Source organism: Drosophila rhopaloa, unplaced genomic scaffold, assembly GCF_018152115.1.
Source record: "Drosophila rhopaloa isolate 14029-0021.01 unplaced genomic scaffold, ASM1815211v1 contig_178, whole genome shotgun sequence".
Taxonomy (NCBI): Eukaryota; Metazoa; Arthropoda; class Insecta; order Diptera; family Drosophilidae; genus Drosophila; species Drosophila rhopaloa.
Window position 1 is genome coordinate 8,347,076 of NW_025335059.1, and position 18,340 is coordinate 8,365,415.

The window sequence follows — 18,340 nt, forward strand, 5'->3', positions numbered from 1 at the left end:
CCTGGAATCTTTAAACATTGGTGACATTTTGCCCAAGACTTTATACCTAAAATCGATGACTATTAAAACAAGGGAAAACAAATTTGCAATCTCAACTGGCAATCGGAAAAAGTTTGACACGTGCACAACTATCTCTTACACTTTTCACCCTCTATTTTCCTATGGTAATTAGCCGAATTAAATGAAGCAAAAGACTAGATTGTGTCGGTTCCAAAATGTAATATATTCAACTGACAATGGTCAACGATGGGTAAATGGATATCAAAATAAGTTTAAATGGTATGCGTATGTTTTGATGGCCACTGGGTTCCTTCATGTGGAAGAGGACTTTCGATATTCGGCGACAGGAAAGTCCAGAATCGACGACGTCCAAGGACCTGAGAAAAATTTCTCCACACTCCGAGATCATAGGTGCGATCTGAAGTATTATGCATTACAGAGTTTTTTCGGACCATTGATATTTGTGTACAAAACAGGACACCCGGAAATATAACAGCGCACAAGTTAATCCATAAGACAACCCTTATTTGGCACTGTAGGCCAATGTTAGATGTACCAGGATTGAAATACTCATTAATCAAAAGGGAATTAATCGAGAAAATACTAAGACCTTGAACGCCGTGTTTAAGGGCGAAAAGGATATTATCGAAAAATGCTAATCCGCTGCCGAGGGTCGCGTAAAAGGAGAACCAGATGAAGTATCGCTGATTGTTATGTCCCACACAGTTGCCAACGAAACTGCAGTGGTGATCCCGCTTCAAAATGCATACATTGCATGTTTTGCAATGCCATGATCTCGGCGGAACAGTCCTTTGGCATTTATCGCAAAAGTGCCACAAGTTCTCCTCCCCCTTCACCGGTTTCAGCAACTCCAGCGGCAAAGTATCCACAGAGTTCTTCGTCTTAGTGCAGATCCTCAAATTTCCCAGGATGTTGTACACAATCCAAGTACTCACCACAAAGTGGACTGCCTGGCCAAAGAATCCCAAAAGTTGTGGCATTACGTAGAACACATCGTAAACGTAGTAGAATAGGGTCAGAAAGACAGCCACAAACACCGCCAGCAGATCCATCCAAGATTTACTACTTTTTTTAATGAGACCCAAACCGATTGTCTCATTTTGCTCTGCTAAGTCCATGGTGATCCGGATTCTTAAAGATTCCTGATTAGGTTCCATAAACTGCAGATCGGTGCCTAAAAACTATAATTTTTCAGCTTACTGTTAGCCACAGTGATTAATATTTCAAATGTACGATGTTAAATTCTACTTTTTCTTTCCCAAAAATATTAAAAATTCAAAAAGTAAGCATACATTTTATTTTTGCGGCGTTTACAAATATTAACTACTCTATTTTTCGATTTATATGCTAAAAACTATTAAAATCGGTTTACATTTATTATATATATGAGGTTTGAACAATTGGGCACTAAAATAAAACATTTGCAAAGCAAGCACATAAAGGGTCGGCATGACATAAAAAAAGTATTCATATACGACGTTTGACTACTGGCTTACATTATATTTTTAGGAAATCGAACAAATTAGTCCTTAGGCTTCATCTGCCATTGGGTTCCATCGTGTGGCAAAGGACTTTTCAACGAGGGTGATAAAAAAGTCCAGAGGCCTCGTTGACCCATAATAAGTTTGCAGTTCTTTCGGAATCCCAGATTATAAGAGCGATTATTTATTTCATAGTACGAAGCATTTAGATAAATAATCTGTATTTGAAATGCCAACATAATTGCAGGGACACCGCAGGCCAAATTGTTAAGAATGAAAATAAGATACTGACAGTAGCTACTGAAAATGCCTTTAATTTCGATTGAATCCTTAATAATTAACCAGGGTAAAAAGCTGCCACTCATTACCGCATAAATTAATGAGGTAGCTAGGCTCAAGGCGGTCCCAATTGTCAAATAGAATGTGAACCAGAAGAAATATCGGTGATTATTGTGTCCAATACAGGTGGCCGCAAAGATGCAGTGGTGGTCCCTTTTTAAAATGCAGCATCTACACAATGCACAATGCCAGGATCGAGGCGGCATTAGCTTTTGACAGATTTCGCAATAATGCCAGAGGTTCTCCTCTCCAGGCACCGGAAGTTGACGATCCTTGGGCAGACATTCCACCGACGTGTTTGTGGAATAACAGAAAAGCATATTTCCCAGGATATTGTACGTTATGAAGGTAGCCACTACCCAGCTGATTTTGTACAACAGGCCATTGAAAATGATGGGCGTTATGTAAAACATCTGCAGCGTGTAGAAAAAAATGGTCCCAGCCACTACCAAAATGACTGATGAAGGATGTCCTATGCTTACGAACTTATGGGGATATCGTTTTGCATAATTATGGCACAACTCTGTCACGATGCACATGATTGTTATTGCTAATTTTAAGAACAATTAACCAGCGATTAAAAGATTGAATATAAAAAATATTTTTTGGTTCAAAATTCGCCTTTGACTTTACGGGTTTGACTTTTGCTTCATGACAGGCATTTGCTTTCGATGCCTATTGTTTTTCATTTTCCGTTGAACTGTGACTTATCCATCTTACATCTTCTTTTATGTTTTTAACATTTATTGACAACGAGCTGGAAATGAAATTTTGTAAATCATATATTTTGGAAAATATGTAAGTCAATCGATCAACCCAAATGTTAAATAGAATGCAAACCTGCAATAAGAATAATATTGAAAACAAAATGGTTTTTATATTTTGTACTTTCTCATTACGTATAAAATATAAAGTTGACCCAATAATTTTGCTATAATAAAAGTATTTACTTCTGTTTTTATTTCCCAGTATTAAACGTGCTGCTTCTGAAACCACTGAGTTCCGTCGTTTGGAAGAGGACTTGAAATGGTGGGCGAAAAGAAGGTCCAGAATCGCCGATTCCCAAGTACAATATTGAAGTTTTGCTGCCAACCGACATCGTAGCTGCGATCCAGTATCCTATAGCATGTACTGTTCCGATAGACCATCAGCATTTGCAGGACAAACATTCCCAGGGGCACCATAAAAAGAAAGAAATTGAGCTTAAGCATGCTGGCAACTGTGTACTTCCAATTGAAATCCGGATCATTTGAATGATTTTCATTCATAAACAACAATGGGTCGGTGACCAAAAAGGCCTTGGATTTCCAGGCCAACATGGCATTATAAACGAGCGCCTGTCCGCTCCCGAAACTCAGGTGAAATAAAAACCCAAGGAAATACCGCTGATTATTGTGGCCAATACAATTCCCCGAGAACGTGCAGTGATGATCCCGCTTCAGTATGCATTGGTTGCACAATCTGCAGTGCCAGGACCTTGGGGGCACTAGTTTTTGGCAGGAGGTGCAATAGTGCCACAGGTGTGCCTCACCTGCCGACGGATGCTGTCGCTTGGGCGGTAAACTTTCCACCGCAGTATTGCACATAAATCCGAGCCACCAATTGCCCAGAATATTGAAGACCGTATAAATGGCCAGCAGCCAGTTTAACTTGTGCCATATCCCCTGAGGATCGGTCAACAGAGGCAGAACGTACCACAACTCATAGACGAACAGAAATCCAATCAGACTTAGGAGAACTAATGCCGAAAAGGGATGAAGCAAGCCGACAAATTTCCCGCGATGACGTTGCATGCACCAAAGAATCCCTTCCTCAATTCGAAAACACATCCTGCGACTCCAGCAACAAGCCACTTTTAATGGCCCCCTGAATCTAACCATTTAAACCAAAGAAACTTATTGGGAAAAATTTGTAACGTTATCAAATATATTTTTAATTTTAAGGACTTCGTACGCAAGAACTGCTTCGATTTGAAAATATGTATCTAACTGGCATAATCGCATCATCTAGTGAATTGAAAAAAATCTCTCATTGAATGTGGCCTTTGGTGGGAGGTTTAAAATTCAATTTCTTTTAATTTTTAAGCGGATTAATGTGAAATTACTTTTATAATTGCTGCGCTCTTATATAGCTTATATGACAAATTATAAGTAGCGATGTGTGGGTAAATGATGGAGACACTTTCTTCTAGGAATGGCATACAAATAAATTAAAATTAAGTAAATACCGTTTATTCATTTTAATTAAAACAAGTATCAGTATGAGAAAATGTTGGGCCAAATTAAAATTTTTACTTGTTATTTCCTTATAGATAATTTAAATTGTTAAGCATTTGATGAAAACAGGAGCAGTTATATTTCATATGAACCTTATAAACTTTATTTTATTGGTATGCAAAATTGTAGTACAAAACTCAAGGACCCAAGACTTTAGAGTTTAAAGCCGAAGGAAGACCATACCAAAATAAAACCAGGTTTTGCATATTTAATACCTTTAATAAATAACAGCATGTTTAAAATTTTTCATGTTTCAGCTCCATTTACCATGCTGAAATAACGCAGAAGCAAGGTTACACAGAAGCAAACACTAGGCAGAACCTTGCTTAAAAATGTAAGCTTGTATACAGAAAATAAATTGGTAAAAAAACAATGGACTGAACGAGCAACATCAACGGGGGCAATATATGGTGCTTTTGCAGCAGCTTGATGTTATGTAAACAAAAAGTAGAATAAAAACAACGGCGAATGCATATCAAATACACCAAACAGCTGGCTGGAGTCGACTTCATTGGCCCACCGACCGCAAATGGCAGCTGTCAGCCAGGTTTAGACCGCAGGAGCGAATGTTGTCTATTTCGCATAAATTTTTATGAATTATTAATATGAACTAAGCATTTTGAATGTGGCCAGGCGACTGGGGGAAGAAGGCGCGGTTTTCTATTTTAAGTTTGCGGTGAGAGCACCTATATAGATATTTTTGCTTGCCAGCAGAGTAGAGTGGCAGTGAGCTTTTCGTTTGCATAAAATATGTGCGAGGTCGGGGCGGGACTTTCCTCACTTCGTGGCTAAATGTGTTTGCCGTCTTTGGCCCAGACCGGAAGCAAACAAACAGCCATTTTGTGCTGTTCGGCGTAGCCATTTCCGGCAACCACTCGGAGCCGTCAATGTGTTTGTCAGTCAACCTGTGGCTTGACTTTCTCCCACCCTCGTTTCGCTTTCTCTTTGGCTTTGTGCGGGCACTTCAAGTCATTAGCATTTGCTCGGTGGAGACACACAAAAAGAAAAATGGCTTGTGGAGTTGGCAACTGCTTTTGGCCAACTTCTCGCATAATTGCCGAGTTTTGCTGCTAATTTAAGATGATTTCCCCTTCTGCAAGGGAGCTCGCATTCGGTGTCTTTGTTTGATTTCATTACGAGGAGTCTCTCAACTTCAGGCAGCTGTGCTGGAAACTTTTCGCTGTTTTCGCAGCTCGCAGTTTTTGTCTCCCCTGGTTTTTACTTCCCGGGGTTACTGTGTAATTTGCAAGCAATTACCTGGCAGGGGCACTCCCACATACATATTTCCCATCATCTCATGTCTGCCACCTCCCTCGGCGCGACTTCTTGGAATGTAATTGAGTTTGAAAAATGTTTAAAATTAGATATGTGCACGGCTCGAGTCAGGAAAAGCACCTGTGTGGGTGCCATGTAAAAGCATGAAAAGCCTGACTAAAAAGAACACAACCATAGATACTCGACAACGCAATACCCCGTCGAATTCGAAGAATTTCTGTGGTTTTGTAATATCATGGTGGGAGAAGGTAAGTTTAGACTATTTTTTAAATGTGTTAAAAAAGAAAGAAAGAAACGGTGTAAGCCCAACAAGTGTAACAAGCTTCTTCACCGTATTTCTAAAACCGCTTCAAATTGGTTAAAATGACAGCCTTCACATCAATAAGGGCAAAATGTAAATAAATTTTAAATATTTAAGTCTTAACAAAATTATGATTTTTTAAATTAATAAATACCAAACACTTGAATTACTAAATACTATCAATATTATATATTTTATATTAATACCTATTCTTTCATATATTTATGAAAGACAACTTATTTAAATAAAAAAAAAAACCTAGACAATAACAGAAGTATACGATTTCCCTCCCATTTTAATGTTTTGCAATTCCGGGATAAATAATGATTGCAAATACTTGCGCACGTGTGCCAGGTATCCCATTAATTTTATTCCACAGTGAGAATATGTTTTTGGGTTAAGATCCCCTCAAGACTTGGCTTCGCTTGGCAATTAAGATGGAGCCCAAGTTGCACACTTTAATTTATTTTGCTATTTATCTAAGCTTGTGGCAAAACACTAATTTAGCATAGGTGCCATTGGCAAATGGCCTCCATCTGGCAAACTGGATCATTTTGGGGCTCTTCTGGGGGTATTGCATCGTTCATTTAAATGCTCTGTGAGCACCTGGTCCCGATTTATTGTGCTCGATTGCTCCGAACCAATGCAGCAAGCAACATTTTAATGAACCATCAAACGGCAATTGAAGCTGTTCAATGCTTGGCGGCAACGTTGCGTATGAGCGATTTCGCAAAAGTGAGCCAGCTGCTCTGCTCGTTCTACGAATTCTCCATTTTGTTGAGCTCTTTTGAGCCAAAATATGTTTGGCTGGCATGTAAAATATTTGGCACTTGGCACACAAAATGGCTTGTCATTTGGGCGAAATGAGTTGGAAGTTTCACGTAAACGAAACGAAAATTTCACTTTTTTCAGTTCCCCTTGTAAAATATGTTTTATTTTTTGTTTGTTTCACTTTTTTTTTGCAGCTGGCCCGACATATTTTTCGCTGCTTTTGTTGTTGTTTTATTTTCATAAATTTTTCATTTTGCTTGACAATGTTTTGCGCCTTCGACATGTGTTTGCAATTTACACGAGGTGAGTATGTATGTGCAGGAAAGCATTGCTTGTTTGTGTGCGAAATTGGAACGAACATGGACCGTGTGTCTACGTGAAGGACCTTTTTGCATACAATGTTTGCTGATTGATACTCTGTGGGAGTGAAGTATTTGCTTTATGTGATTAAAGCTACCTGATACCCAGAGTTGGCAAAGCATCATTTGTTGACAAGAAAATAAATAATCAAATTTGAGTTTCTTTGAGACTTATGCAGAGATAAATAAGAGGGCAACAAATTTCGCAACCAATTATCTTTATTTCAGAATTTGTTTTATTTGTTTAAGTATAAAAGAGATCTCGAAACGTTCTGATTAATTTTATTTATAGGGTGTTAAGCTAAACAATGGCTTAAAATATAAATGTTTTTAAAAGTATCTTTGATAATATTAACAAATGTATAACAGCTTATATTTTATTAAAATTAACCATTTAATATTGCTGGGGAAATTAAAAACCACTGTGTAAATTTCAATTGATTAGGTATTGAAAACTGAAACTCAATTTGATTTTTCCTTACAAATTTTTATATTGGCTTGATGTAGCTGTAATATATAATTTCCAATCGCAATTTTCTTTCCAGTCTGTCTCTCTACTGGCATTTCTTGGCCTGAGAGTATTTTATTGTCGCACTGAACTCTTGGGCGACCCATCCATTTCCATATTGACATCCTCCTATATGCGTGAAATATTGAAAACCTAATAGTGCGGGAGAAGGTCGGGTAGCACTTTGGGTTTTTCATTATTTTCATAGATTTATTGCGAAAGTTTTGTGATTACTTTCCTTTTTATCCCTGCCGCCGCTTTTTGCTGGTTTTCATTTTTTTGTTCGCATATTTTTATGCCATTTTCCAAACAAGCCGTTGATGTGGATCAGACCCAATTGCTGAGTGACTTTTCCGCAGCTGGGCCTCTTAAAAAGTGAAAAATGAGGGAAATCGGTATATCTTTAACAGAGCAGTGAACTATTTAAGATTCGTTTGCAACCTTGCATAGTTACGTTAGCTGAAAAGCAATTAAAAACTAATTACAGTAGCTGAAAGCCTGGGACCAAAAATGCGCAAAGGCATTTAATAAAAATTTAAAACTTAATTCAGTAAATGCCAGACTGCGATGGCGACAACAACGCTGCCAGGTGGGTGACAACGCGGATAATTAGAGCCAAAGGCGGGCAAAGAAAAATAGAGCGATGGGCGGATGGGAGGTAGGAAAACTGCTGCCGCCACGCACACCTGACTTTGTTCTATCCGAGCAACGTGGCGTATGAGCAATTAGTAGTTAATTGTAAAGTTACCCCAAGTGAAGGGAGGGAAAACGGCGGCATGCAGTCGTGACATTGACGACGTGCATGAGCCAAGAATGGATGCGAAGGATTGCAAAGGGGGAGTACAAAGAATGGGATAATTAAGTAGCAATTTTTGCCACTGCAGCTGAATTTTTAGCAGTCGGGTGAACTTGTGTGTGTGTGTGTGCTTGATAAATTATCGCCTGTAATTAGCGTATCAATGGCGGATAAAATAAAATCCTGGCTCGTTAAGCAGCTTAGCTTAGGTAACAAAAAAACAAACTACTACCTACCGACTTTGATCTGGCAAATGTCAATTAAATATTAACCTAATAACTCAAACGTGGCTCCGGGATTAAGTCGAAAGACCGGGAAAGCACTTTAAGCAATGCTCTCTGACTAATTGAAACGAAAAGCCCGGCTAAAGACGGCTAAAGTCAGTTGGCAGGATAACTAAGCAAGGCGATTAAAAGACCAACTAACCGAGAAATGAACAATGACCAATGGGGTAAGCCAAATAAAGAAAAAACTAAACACGCAAGATGCAGAAACAAATGGCACAGTCCTCCAGCGCCCCATCTTGGCCAAGTTAGCAGGACGACAGGACGAGCACTTATGTAAGCAAAGTGAAGCAGAGCCAGGAAAGCGTTGACAAAAATCAAACAATGAAAGCGTTCGCTGTTCAATAAAAACAAAAACAGAGGAAAAACTGAGCAACAAAAAAAATGGAAAGGGGCAGAGATAAGGAGCAGAAGGAAAACGGGTAACCCAAGGCAGGGCAAACAGCAAGATAAAAAACAAAAGCGGGCTGGGAAGTCCTTTCTCCTCTCTTTCGGCCAAAATGAAGTGGCAACAAAAACAGAATTGTGGGCTAAGAAAGAAGGAATGTGCTGGCTAATGCTGAAGACATAGGAAAATGAAATTTAAGCCAAGTGGAATTGCACACAAAACAACGAGAGAAATGCGAAAGGATATCAAATGTGAAAAGCACCTAACTCAATATGGACTCAATGATAGGACTCATTTCGCCAGAGCTTGAGCGCTTTTCGCCCAGCATCCTTTGAGAGGAGAGACAAAAGCTGCAGGATGAAAGCTTTTGTGCAGAGAGAGCCAGAGAGTTTGTGAGGGAAAGTCGTGAGTAAACATAATCTCTCTGAGAGCAGGAAAAATCCATCTCTTTAAAAGGATTTGTTTTCTGGTGGATACTCTTAAGGTTCTTCAAGACTTCATACGCTTTACAATAAATTCCCATCGACCTACGCAGCTTAATTATTAATTTTCAAGCTATTTCACATTTTCCTATTAGACCCTCAAGATCCTTGTCTGCAATTAAAATTCAGCTCGACTAAATCGATTAGTTTCAGTAGCCATTCATTTAGGCAATTTCACATTTGCCCACTCGATTGACAAGTTGTAAACTTACATATACGATGAAATTTCTTGGGAATACAAAAGTGTCCTTGTTGGATGTACAATTTTCCTGGCCTGCAGACTAATAAGTTTTCAATAACTGTCTGGAAAATGGATTTATCATGGACGCACACAACTAATGCAATTAGGGCATTAACCCCTTGGTGCCAAGATGATGGATCGGGACCGTTGGCTGGTCTATGTGTCGTCGCTCACCTAATCCGTATTAATTCTTGCGCCTCGTCCTTTGAACTTTGACACACCCAAAGACAGCTATCCATGTCAAACAGTTGCAGCGGCGCCTGAAAGAATGCTTTGTTTGTCTTTCATTATGTGGGCTCAGTTGGGGCGTGGCAGTGTCTTTGTTTCGGCACTGAATAAATTACATTTTTGTCCGACATGTAAGTCGCATTCCATGTGTCATTGACGCCTTGCCTTCCATGGGCGAAAGGTCATCGCTATTGACTTCGTCCGGCTTTTGAAATTCACTTATTTCATTATCAATATTCAATTACAGTTAAAATGCTAATTCGAATTAAATGCCAATTAAAGTGAATTCGCTTCTAGGCGTATTTTCTGTTATTCCTTCTTAGGTAAACTGTATTTTCATGTTATTTACTTTTCTTTCAGTAAAAATGATGACTAATATTTTGCTAAATAGCTTTCTAAAGATAATTGAAATTAGGAAATGTATCTCTGCTATTTTCCAACATGGCTTTAAATATTTAGAACTTTGTTTTATTGATTGGCCAGCGTGTTGGAGTTCGCACTTAATGAAATCATTTAGCGCTAGAAACACACAGCACGCAATATCAAGCATACGCCATGTGGCAAAATTCATTGACTTCTGGCCACCCTTGGCCAAAATGAAAATGTTTAGTCAAGTGTTTTCTGACCTCCTGCAAACACACTGACACGCACACACATACGCAGAGCACATGCTCAACTGAGCAGCAGAAAATACAAAAACAAGCGCTTTACCATTTTCCCCAGGAGGCAGCTATTTTTAAAGCTTGGTCCTTGGACTCATGGAAATTTCATTTGCCGGCTCAGGTTCCCTTCGGCTGGATCGGCCTAACTGCGGTAATTACTCACACTTGACCCGAAGGGTTTTCGGGGTGGGCGAAATCAACTCGATGGCTCAGCTGCAGATAAATTGAAATATTGCAGCTATGGCTGTACAGTACGGCCGAGTAATATTTGGCAAAATGAGCCATAGAATGTTGCACTAGGCCAAACTTTCAACTGATGAAGTTTTGCAATTTGCAAGAAATGTTTGAAACCACCTTTTTTCTGGGTCTATGTGGAATCGAGTTGATTAGATTGAAACCCAAACTTGTGCCTATTCCAAACCTGATTAAGTGCTTAGCGATAATGCCATTGAAATTCCTTTTCGCCTCCCTGGTGACAAATAAAACTTGACCTGAGTTTGGCTACTGGGTTATTAAGTAAATGTAGCAGTGGCACAACTTCGGTTTCACATAAATTCACTTGTTATAGTTCACTAAACCGACGCACACATACGACCAGGAATAAACAATACTTTATTTACAATGTAATGGCATATAAAATGGCTGCCGTTGCCATTTCTTGTGCTTTTTCTTTGTCTGTGTTCGCTTTTTCGGTTTATTTGCCAGCGGTCAGTTGCTTAATTTCTTCGCTTTTATTTGCCACAATTTCAGCTCTGCAGCATTGCCACATGTATGTGTGTGTCTGTATGAGGACAGTGGGCGTGGCCACTCCTTCGCCAGCCCCCTGATTCATTTCGTTCCTTGTTGTGTCTTGCCTTTCTTATTTATTTTCGTAATAACAATAAATTACATTTTTCTTCGGTTTGCCCCCTTGTATGAAAGTATGAGTGCGTGTGTTGTGTGCTCATTTGCTAAGTTGTTTTATGTGGCTGTCGCTTGTTTGTGGCTTTTTGACATTATTTGGATTAAGAAAATAAATCCCGGCTGGACAGCAATTTTAATATTTTTACTCCACCACTCCAGTGCCCAGTAAACTTTGCTTTTTATTTTGCTTTTCTTTTAATTTGGGCAACCCAAAGTTTTAATCTACAGAATGGCTCCCTAGGATAGAAAGTTTCCCAACCTGAACTTGTCATTTCACCAGAAATACAATTAAGCAGAGGGAAAATAAAATCTTCAACTCTAGGTAAAAAATAAATCAAATTAAACTCATGGATAAAAAGTAAAACGAGTTTTTCATAAACAATTCATAATGTTTACATGTACGCATTTTCAGTTAAAAAAAATGAAAGAGAAATTCAAGCTAATAAAAAAGAAACGTGGAAGCAAATAGTTACTCTGTGTTCCATTAAGTTAATTCAATATTCACACTTTTTAAGAGAGTATCCTTTCCATTACAGCGCATCAAATATTGATTACAAATTCAAAAGTTATTTAAGTAAAATAAGTTGGGGGTATACAAACCAATATTTATTGGAAATCAACTTAAGTTGATTTTCATGTTTGACATGAAAAAAAGAGAAAAATGTTTCAAAAAATGCAATAAAACAGTTTTTACAAAAATGCATAATTTGTAATTTTTTCTGAATATTTGTTGAGCAGTAAAGTCACTCAACACATATACATTTTCACAAGAATTGCTTATCCTCGAAGGGAAACATGTACAGGCACATAAACAAAGTAAATAGAAACTCATATAGAGAAGATAAAAGAACGACGATGGCAGCGAAAATAAAAATAGGATATCAGGCTGCTTTTTACGCGCAACAATTCTGTCGAATTGAGGATGTCTCCCAGTGAGATAGGAAAAACACATAAACAAGCAGGTACACACACTCGCACAACCTCACTCACACTCTCGAGTATGTACACAAAGACAATCGTTAAATGGCATGCATTAGGCTTAGTTGGAATTTTCGAAAAGTTATGGGGGCGAATCAACCCTCGTTATTTTCCCGTCTTCCTTTTAGGATTTTTGTGTGCATCACTACAGTGGAACTTCTATTAAATCAAGTTTTTCGCCAGTAGAAAACAATTTTTTTTCCGACAAAAACTTTTTGTTAACCAAGTAAAATGTTATTTATTTTTCAAAAAAAATGGGTTGATGTTTGTTTTAAAGGTTTAACATTTATAGACATTATTTTAAAAAAGATAGTTAATTTTTCTGACAACCAAAAGACAAATTTGGCATTCATTTTCTCGATGACAGATAGTTGTGCACATTATGAAAGTTTGTTTATTTTTTCTCGTTTCCTTTTAACTATAATAAACTGTTGCCTAGTTTCAGGCGCAGGCCGGGCTAAATGGCGCAGCTTAGCCTAATTGCACTCGGCTTTAATGCAGTTTTGAATGCTGCAATGCCAGCGGCAGACACGTGATAATTTGGTTAATTTTCCAACAGCTTGGCTGGCATTTCGCACTAAAGTTTTAATTAAGCAGAGGCCACGTGCAGGATTCCCCATTTTCCTCCGGGTCTCAATTTCCCATTTCTTTTCATTTTCATTTTCTGCGGCAGACACGCACTCACAGCTCTGCATGGCGTTCATTCATTCACTCATTCAAAATGCTAAACAATTCAAAAAATGTGTGTAACTATTCTCGCCTTTCCATTTGCCGCCTCCGTCTTTCCATTTTTCCCATTTCGCAGCAGCTAAATTTGTTGCGCTTTTGTCTGGGCCAACTGAATGTGTTTTCGTTTTGGCATTTTTTCTTATTTTCCCAACTCGGTTCATAATTCAAAAAGCTTCTGACGGCTGGCTTTAAAATGCCTGCGGCTGTGGCTCCCATGTTTTATGTTTATTAGCTCGTCTAATTGAAAAGTCTAATGGGGGAGTTTATGAAAGAGCAGAAAAATTCGCTACACCCAGGTTTAGAGTGCTTCGTACTGCCGCGGATCCAGGAGTCCTTCTAGCTCGAATTGCACCACCAGCTGCCTGATGGAGTCATGTATGTCCGGATTGAGATACAGCCGCCTTTTCATGTTCATTCCGCGGGGTTGATCCGATAGCAGGGCGGCGAAATCCGCATCAGTCTCATCGGTATTCAGCAGCACGGGCTGTAGGAGCAATCCGCAGTGAACAGCTGCAGAAATAACGAAACTCATGTCATCAGTAGTTTCTTTGTACTTGTACTCAGAATGTAGAATCTTCAGTGATTTTTTAAGGTATAAATTGTATACAAAAAGGTAGAATCATTTTGTATAAAAACTGTATAAAGTCGTGAATACAACAAAATACAAGTAAAATATGCAACATTCAAATATAAATTATTTATGAGTACTTATATCTCTCAGTGATTAAAGCTTCGAGGTTACTTACCATAAAAGCGCTTCTGTTCGGACTCTAGGTGAAACTGCTTTCGACTGTGTAACCTTTGACCTTTGAATCCAAGCCTCCGCAGCTCCCTCACAAACACATCGTGGTAGACACATCTCATCTTAATCTGAAGCTCGCTTCGCACTCGCTCCACGGCCGACGTGTTGAGCAGATGATGGATGTCCAGCGTGGGCGAGCCCCAGAATGCGTACTGGAAGTCAATCAGAAGGACATCGCTCGGCACGCCCTCCTTGTATTTGAACATCATGTTGTTTGTCCACAAGTCGCCGTGCGTCAGGACATTAATATGCGAGTCCTCGGGCTGAAAACAGCGAAGTCCCAGCCCCATGTAATGAGGGGCTAGGTCCTCTAATAGTTTTGCCTGACTTTCGTACTCAGGCTGGTTTTTCAGGTGACTGGCACAGGACTTCAGGCAGCCCAAAAAGTAGGCACTAAAACTTTCCGTATAGCGATTAAAGAATCCGCGATCGTATTTGGTTAGGGAGAAGTTATTATCTTTTGCATGTTCCTCCAAAACCGCTGAAGCTGCCTGCATTTTGGCCAACTTTCTTAGAACCAAACTCACATGCTGCTCATCCAATCTGTGCAGTCTTGGGGCCATAACAAATCCTCCATAGCTCAAGTCCTCCATTATTAGTGCTCCTCGCTGACGATCAATGTGAAGTACTTTAGGGCATAGTTGTTCGCCTGCTAATTTTTGCAATTTTGGCAAAACCTGTTCGTAAATCTCTAGTTCCCGATTGTAAATATCATATGGTGCTTTCTTTTTCCTGGTCTCCGCATCTTCATCTTCCAAAGTGGTTTTTGCAATCAAATGCTCTTCAACTTGGCCGCCCAGGCCATCACTGTATACGAGGCGTATACGTGTTAATATAGCGCCATAGTTTTCTCCTTTTCCCAGGGCCGGTTTTATATCCACAGATTCCACTCGAAGTTTGGGATTCTGGTAATGCCGACGCAGTGCATTTTCCAGGTATTCTGAACTGAGCCAAGCTGCCATGACTGAACTAATCGGACTAAAATTCTAGACTATAGAGATCTGCTGCCGCTACTGATAAGCTTCCAGATAATACAACTGAAAAGCTCTCAGTTTACAACTGAACAATAATTCTATTTCTTATCGCTTTGTAAGCATACCAGCAGTCTCTGTTAACAAACACTTTATATACATTTCTGGTTTGAAAATAAAAATAAGAAATAAAATCGGCTGCTTTCGTAACTGTAAACAGATGTTTATATCGACGAACAGACGTCAATTACAAATTAAAACGATTGTTCAACTTGATTAGTACAAAATCATTGTTTAGACACAGAATATGTTTTCAAAGATGACCATGAACAATTTATATTCATTTTTACCTATTTTCTTATTTAAAGTACGCTTAGCCGCTAATTATAAAAACTTTTCCCTGTATCATAGTATAATAGTATTCTATTACAGTTTCTAAGGCTTAGTAAGATACATGACGATTGCTTGGCTAACTTTATTGCCTTATGAAATATATGCAAATGTATATATGGGACTTAAATCGCCCGGCCCATCAGCTGGATTAATCTCCTGCCCGCTTCCTGCCCATCTCACACAGTTGGCCTGAATCCTTCCAGTTCGCCGACTGCCAGTGTTGCAGTTTGGGGCTTAGCCACCTCCGACTCCGGACCGGATTTAAATTCCGGCTTCGATTCCTTCTCCGGCTGCTGGCTGCAAGTGCTTGCTGTCCGGCGACTGGCGCACTCGTAGACGTAGTTGGCCAGAATCACCGCAGGAGGGGCAGTTAAGGATTCTGCAACCTCCGGCACCGATGCTTCCATTGTTGCTTTTCCAATGTCGACTGTTGTCGATGCTGGCTTTTCAGTGGCAGTTGCGTTTCTGGGCAGTAATGACGGTCGACTGCAGCTGGTTGACCCGGTCGGAGGCTTCAGCTGCCACATGTGGCCTGTGCTCCGCAGACATTTGGCCCCGATCCCAATAACTACCCGGATTTTGTAAGGTTTAGGTCGGTGTTCTACGTTAATTAAAGCACTCAAGACCACTTACCGAACGAGTGGCCAAGCAGGCAGCAAATAAGAAATTTCCAAATCATATTTTACCTTGTTGCTCTTTGAATATCTCGCTCTGTTTGGTTGTTTTGTATACCGATTTTTGGGTCAAGGACTGCTTTGACACGCAAAAAAAATATATAGCCCACGATTCCTTACAAATTAAATAAACTCAGTGTAATTTCATAAAATCTTATTTCAAAATTTAAATGCTTAAAAGTCAGCAATAACTAAGAGTTTAGGTTTGTTAAACACACCAAATTTAAGCCGATTTCAAAGTGGCATACCTCTAAGGACTTGAGATTCGATTCTCTAAAAATCTGCATTCATAATTTTCAATTTAACACTGATCAAATTTTTGACCTATTTTCATGTTAGTTATTTCTAATTTTCCGCTGTCTTGTAAAAGAGTGACTCAAAATTGGACTTCTAGAGTCCAATACTTTACCAAATTTAAGCCGATTTCAAAGTGGCATACCTCTAAAGACTTGTGATTCGATTCTCTAAAAATCTGCATTCAAAATTTTCAATTTAACGTTGATCAAATTTTTGACCCATTTTCATCTTAGTTATTTCTAATTTTCCGATGTCTTGTAAAAGAGTGACTCAAAATTGGACTTCTAGAGTCCATAACTTTACCAAATTTCAAAGTGGCATACCTCTAAAGACTTGTGATTCGATTCTCTAAAAATCTGCATTCAAAATTTTTAATTTAACACTGATCAAATTTTTGACCCATTTTCATATTAGTTATTTCTAATTTTCCGATGTCTTGTAAAAGAGTGACTTAAAATTGGTCTTCTAGAGTCCATAACTTTACCAAATTTAAATCGATTCCAAAGTGGCATACCTCTAAAGCCTTGTGTTTCGATTCTCTAAAAATCTGCATTCGAATTGCAGAAGCATATAAAGTATATATATTCTTGATCAGGATTACCAGGAGAGTTTCTACGCAAACTAGTCCCTCAGTTTTAAAGCTATCTGCTTGAAACTCTTCCAAAAGTTGTCTTTCTATTACAGGTAGTATATAAGTCGGAACGAGCCGGATCGGGCGACTATATCATATAGGTCCCATAGGAACAACCGGATAAAAAATGGGAAAAAAGTATTACTTTGTTGTTGTTTTTTTTTGTTCTTTCGGATTTTGTAATATTTAAATACTACGAAATTACGGTTTTAATTAAATTAAAATGGGACATCTATATCGTAAAGCTCCCATAGAAAAATCAAAAAATTTTAAATATTAAAATGGAAAAAAATATTTTTCTGTGATATAGTAATTATAGTAATTATAGTACTTATATTCTATATCAGAATTACACTTTTAGTTTTATCAATATCGGACAACAATATCATATATCAGCTGCTATTGTAACGTTGGCAAAATGCAGCCCAAAATCGCCATAGCTTCATTGTTTTTAGTAATATAGGTATACAAATCGAAATGTAGTCGTTTTGTAATAACTGCAAGGGTGTATAAACTTCGGCTTGTCGAAGTTTGCTTCCTTTTTGTTTGAATTAGTAAAAAAAATTACCTTTTTTATGCATACTGTTTGGTAGTACTTTCTTAGACAAACTTTAGACACTTGTTTCTGTTGATATTTTTATCAGCTGAGGCAGCGTCTCCTGATGCATCTGAAATCCATTCAAATTGACGCATTGACAATTGTTGTACCAATTTCATCTCGCTTGTTTTTCGACAGTTGGCCAAAAAGTTTGTTCCCTCCTTTCTCAGAATCGTTTTGACAACTGCTAAAGCTGTTGTTGGTTGAATTGCCATTGTTGCTGCATTTGTTGCAGCTTTAACTTGCCGGGCTTCTTTTCTTTTCCATTTTTTCTTTACGTTTCCCTTCTTTGCATAGCCAGAGCGCTAGTTTATCAAAACATTTTCAAGTTGGAGTGCGGCTGCAAAAACAAAAGCACCCAAGACATCATCGATTTTCTCGAGTGGAATGTGCCACGAAGGTTGGGAAGGGGCGATGTGGCTACAAGGAAAACAACTCAATCTTAATGCATGGCACTTAAGCAGCTGAAGGAGCAGCCACTTGGTTGCAAGGTGCGGAAACTTCGACGACAGCAGAATGCCATTTCTGGAGGGGCGCCAAAAGGGAGGCAGTCATCGCTGCATCAAAGAAATGTCGAAGGGATTATAATCGCATTTTAAAGCATTTTACGATCCCCCTCAAACAGCTAAATTTCATATATCAGAAATTCTTATTTATATAGTTTTATAATATGGCAAAACCATTATATCCTAATATGCTATGTGAGTATGATAATATTTTTAATCAACCAAAAACAAGTCAACAAGTCTAGTCAATAACTCACTTCCATATCGCTGAGATAATTCATTGCAAAAGAAACTTAACCCAGAAACTTAGCTCATTATACCCGTTACTCGTAGAGTAAAAGGGTATATTGTATTCGTGCAAAAGTATGTAACAGCTAGAAGGAAGCGTTTCCGACCCTATAAAGTATATATATTCTTGATCAGGGTCACTAGCCGAGTCGATATAG

General features: G+C 38.7%; 5 protein-coding genes across 5 annotated transcripts; all 5 read right to left on the minus strand.

Annotated features, from left to right (window-relative positions):
• Positions 1–242: 242 nt before the first annotated feature.
• LOC108050251 (probable palmitoyltransferase ZDHHC24) lies at positions 243–1,201 on the minus strand. Its single transcript, XM_017131822.2, has one exon. It carries the CDS (start codon positions 1,176–1,178, stop codon positions 273–275), a length of 906 nt encoding a protein of 301 aa, XP_016987311.2. The 5' UTR covers positions 1,179–1,201; the 3' UTR covers positions 243–272.
• A 342-nt stretch (positions 1,202–1,543) lies between these two features.
• Positions 1,544–2,380, minus strand: LOC108050252 (probable palmitoyltransferase ZDHHC24). Its single transcript, XM_044458996.1, has 2 exons — positions 2,288–2,380; positions 1,544–2,254 (listed from the first exon to the last, which is right to left on the minus strand). The coding sequence occupies exons 1-2, from the start codon at positions 2,378–2,380 to the stop codon at positions 1,544–1,546; spliced, it is 804 nt and encodes a 267-aa protein (XP_044314931.1).
• A 318-nt stretch (positions 2,381–2,698) lies between these two features.
• LOC108050258 (probable palmitoyltransferase ZDHHC24) lies at positions 2,699–3,785 on the minus strand. The gene has a single exon (XM_017131828.2). It carries the CDS (start codon positions 3,719–3,721, stop codon positions 2,813–2,815), a length of 909 nt encoding a protein of 302 aa, XP_016987317.2. The 5' UTR covers positions 3,722–3,785; the 3' UTR covers positions 2,699–2,812.
• A 9,441-nt stretch (positions 3,786–13,226) lies between these two features.
• Positions 13,227–14,786, minus strand: LOC108050255. The gene is made up of 2 exons (XM_017131826.2): positions 13,769–14,786; positions 13,227–13,532 (listed from the first exon to the last, which is right to left on the minus strand). The coding sequence occupies exons 1-2, from the start codon at positions 14,784–14,786 to the stop codon at positions 13,321–13,323; spliced, it is 1,230 nt and encodes a 409-aa protein (XP_016987315.2). The 3' UTR covers positions 13,227–13,320.
• A 470-nt stretch (positions 14,787–15,256) lies between these two features.
• LOC108050260 lies at positions 15,257–15,936 on the minus strand. The gene is made up of 2 exons (XM_017131840.2): positions 15,822–15,936; positions 15,257–15,756 (listed from the first exon to the last, which is right to left on the minus strand). The coding sequence occupies exons 1-2, from the start codon at positions 15,865–15,867 to the stop codon at positions 15,365–15,367; spliced, it is 438 nt and encodes a 145-aa protein (XP_016987329.1). The 5' UTR covers positions 15,868–15,936; the 3' UTR covers positions 15,257–15,364.
• Between the last annotated feature and the right edge of the window lie 2,404 nt (positions 15,937–18,340).

Bases quoted from the DNA above. Each gene is read 5' to 3' on its own strand.
- LOC108050258 (XM_017131828.2), bottom strand. From the start codon at position 3,721: ATGGTTAGATTCAGGGGGCCATTAAAAGTGGCTTGTTGCTGGAGTCGC.
- LOC108050251 (XM_017131822.2), bottom strand. From the start codon at position 1,178: ATGGAACCTAATCAGGAATCTTTAAGAATCCGGATCACCATGGACTTA.
- LOC108050252 (XM_044458996.1), bottom strand. From the start codon at position 2,380: ATGTGCATCGTGACAGAGTTGTGCCATAATTATGCAAAACGATATCCC. The intron at 2,255-2,287 runs GTGGCTGGGACC...TACACGCTGCAG, and splicing joins CTTCATCAGTCATTTTGGTA to ATGTTTTACATAACGCCCAT.
- LOC108050255 (XM_017131826.2), bottom strand. From the start codon at position 14,786: ATGGCAGCTTGGCTCAGTTCAGAATACCTGGAAAATGCACTGCGTCGG. The intron at 13,533-13,768 runs GTAAGTAACCTC...TTATTTCTGCAG, and splicing joins CGAACAGAAGCGCTTTTATG to CTGTTCACTGCGGATTGCTC.
- LOC108050260 (XM_017131840.2), bottom strand. From the start codon at position 15,867: ATGATTTGGAAATTTCTTATTTGCTGCCTGCTTGGCCACTCGTTCG. The intron at 15,757-15,821 runs GTAAGTGGTCTT...AAATCCGGGTAG, and splicing joins CCTGCTTGGCCACTCGTTCG to TTATTGGGATCGGGGCCAAA.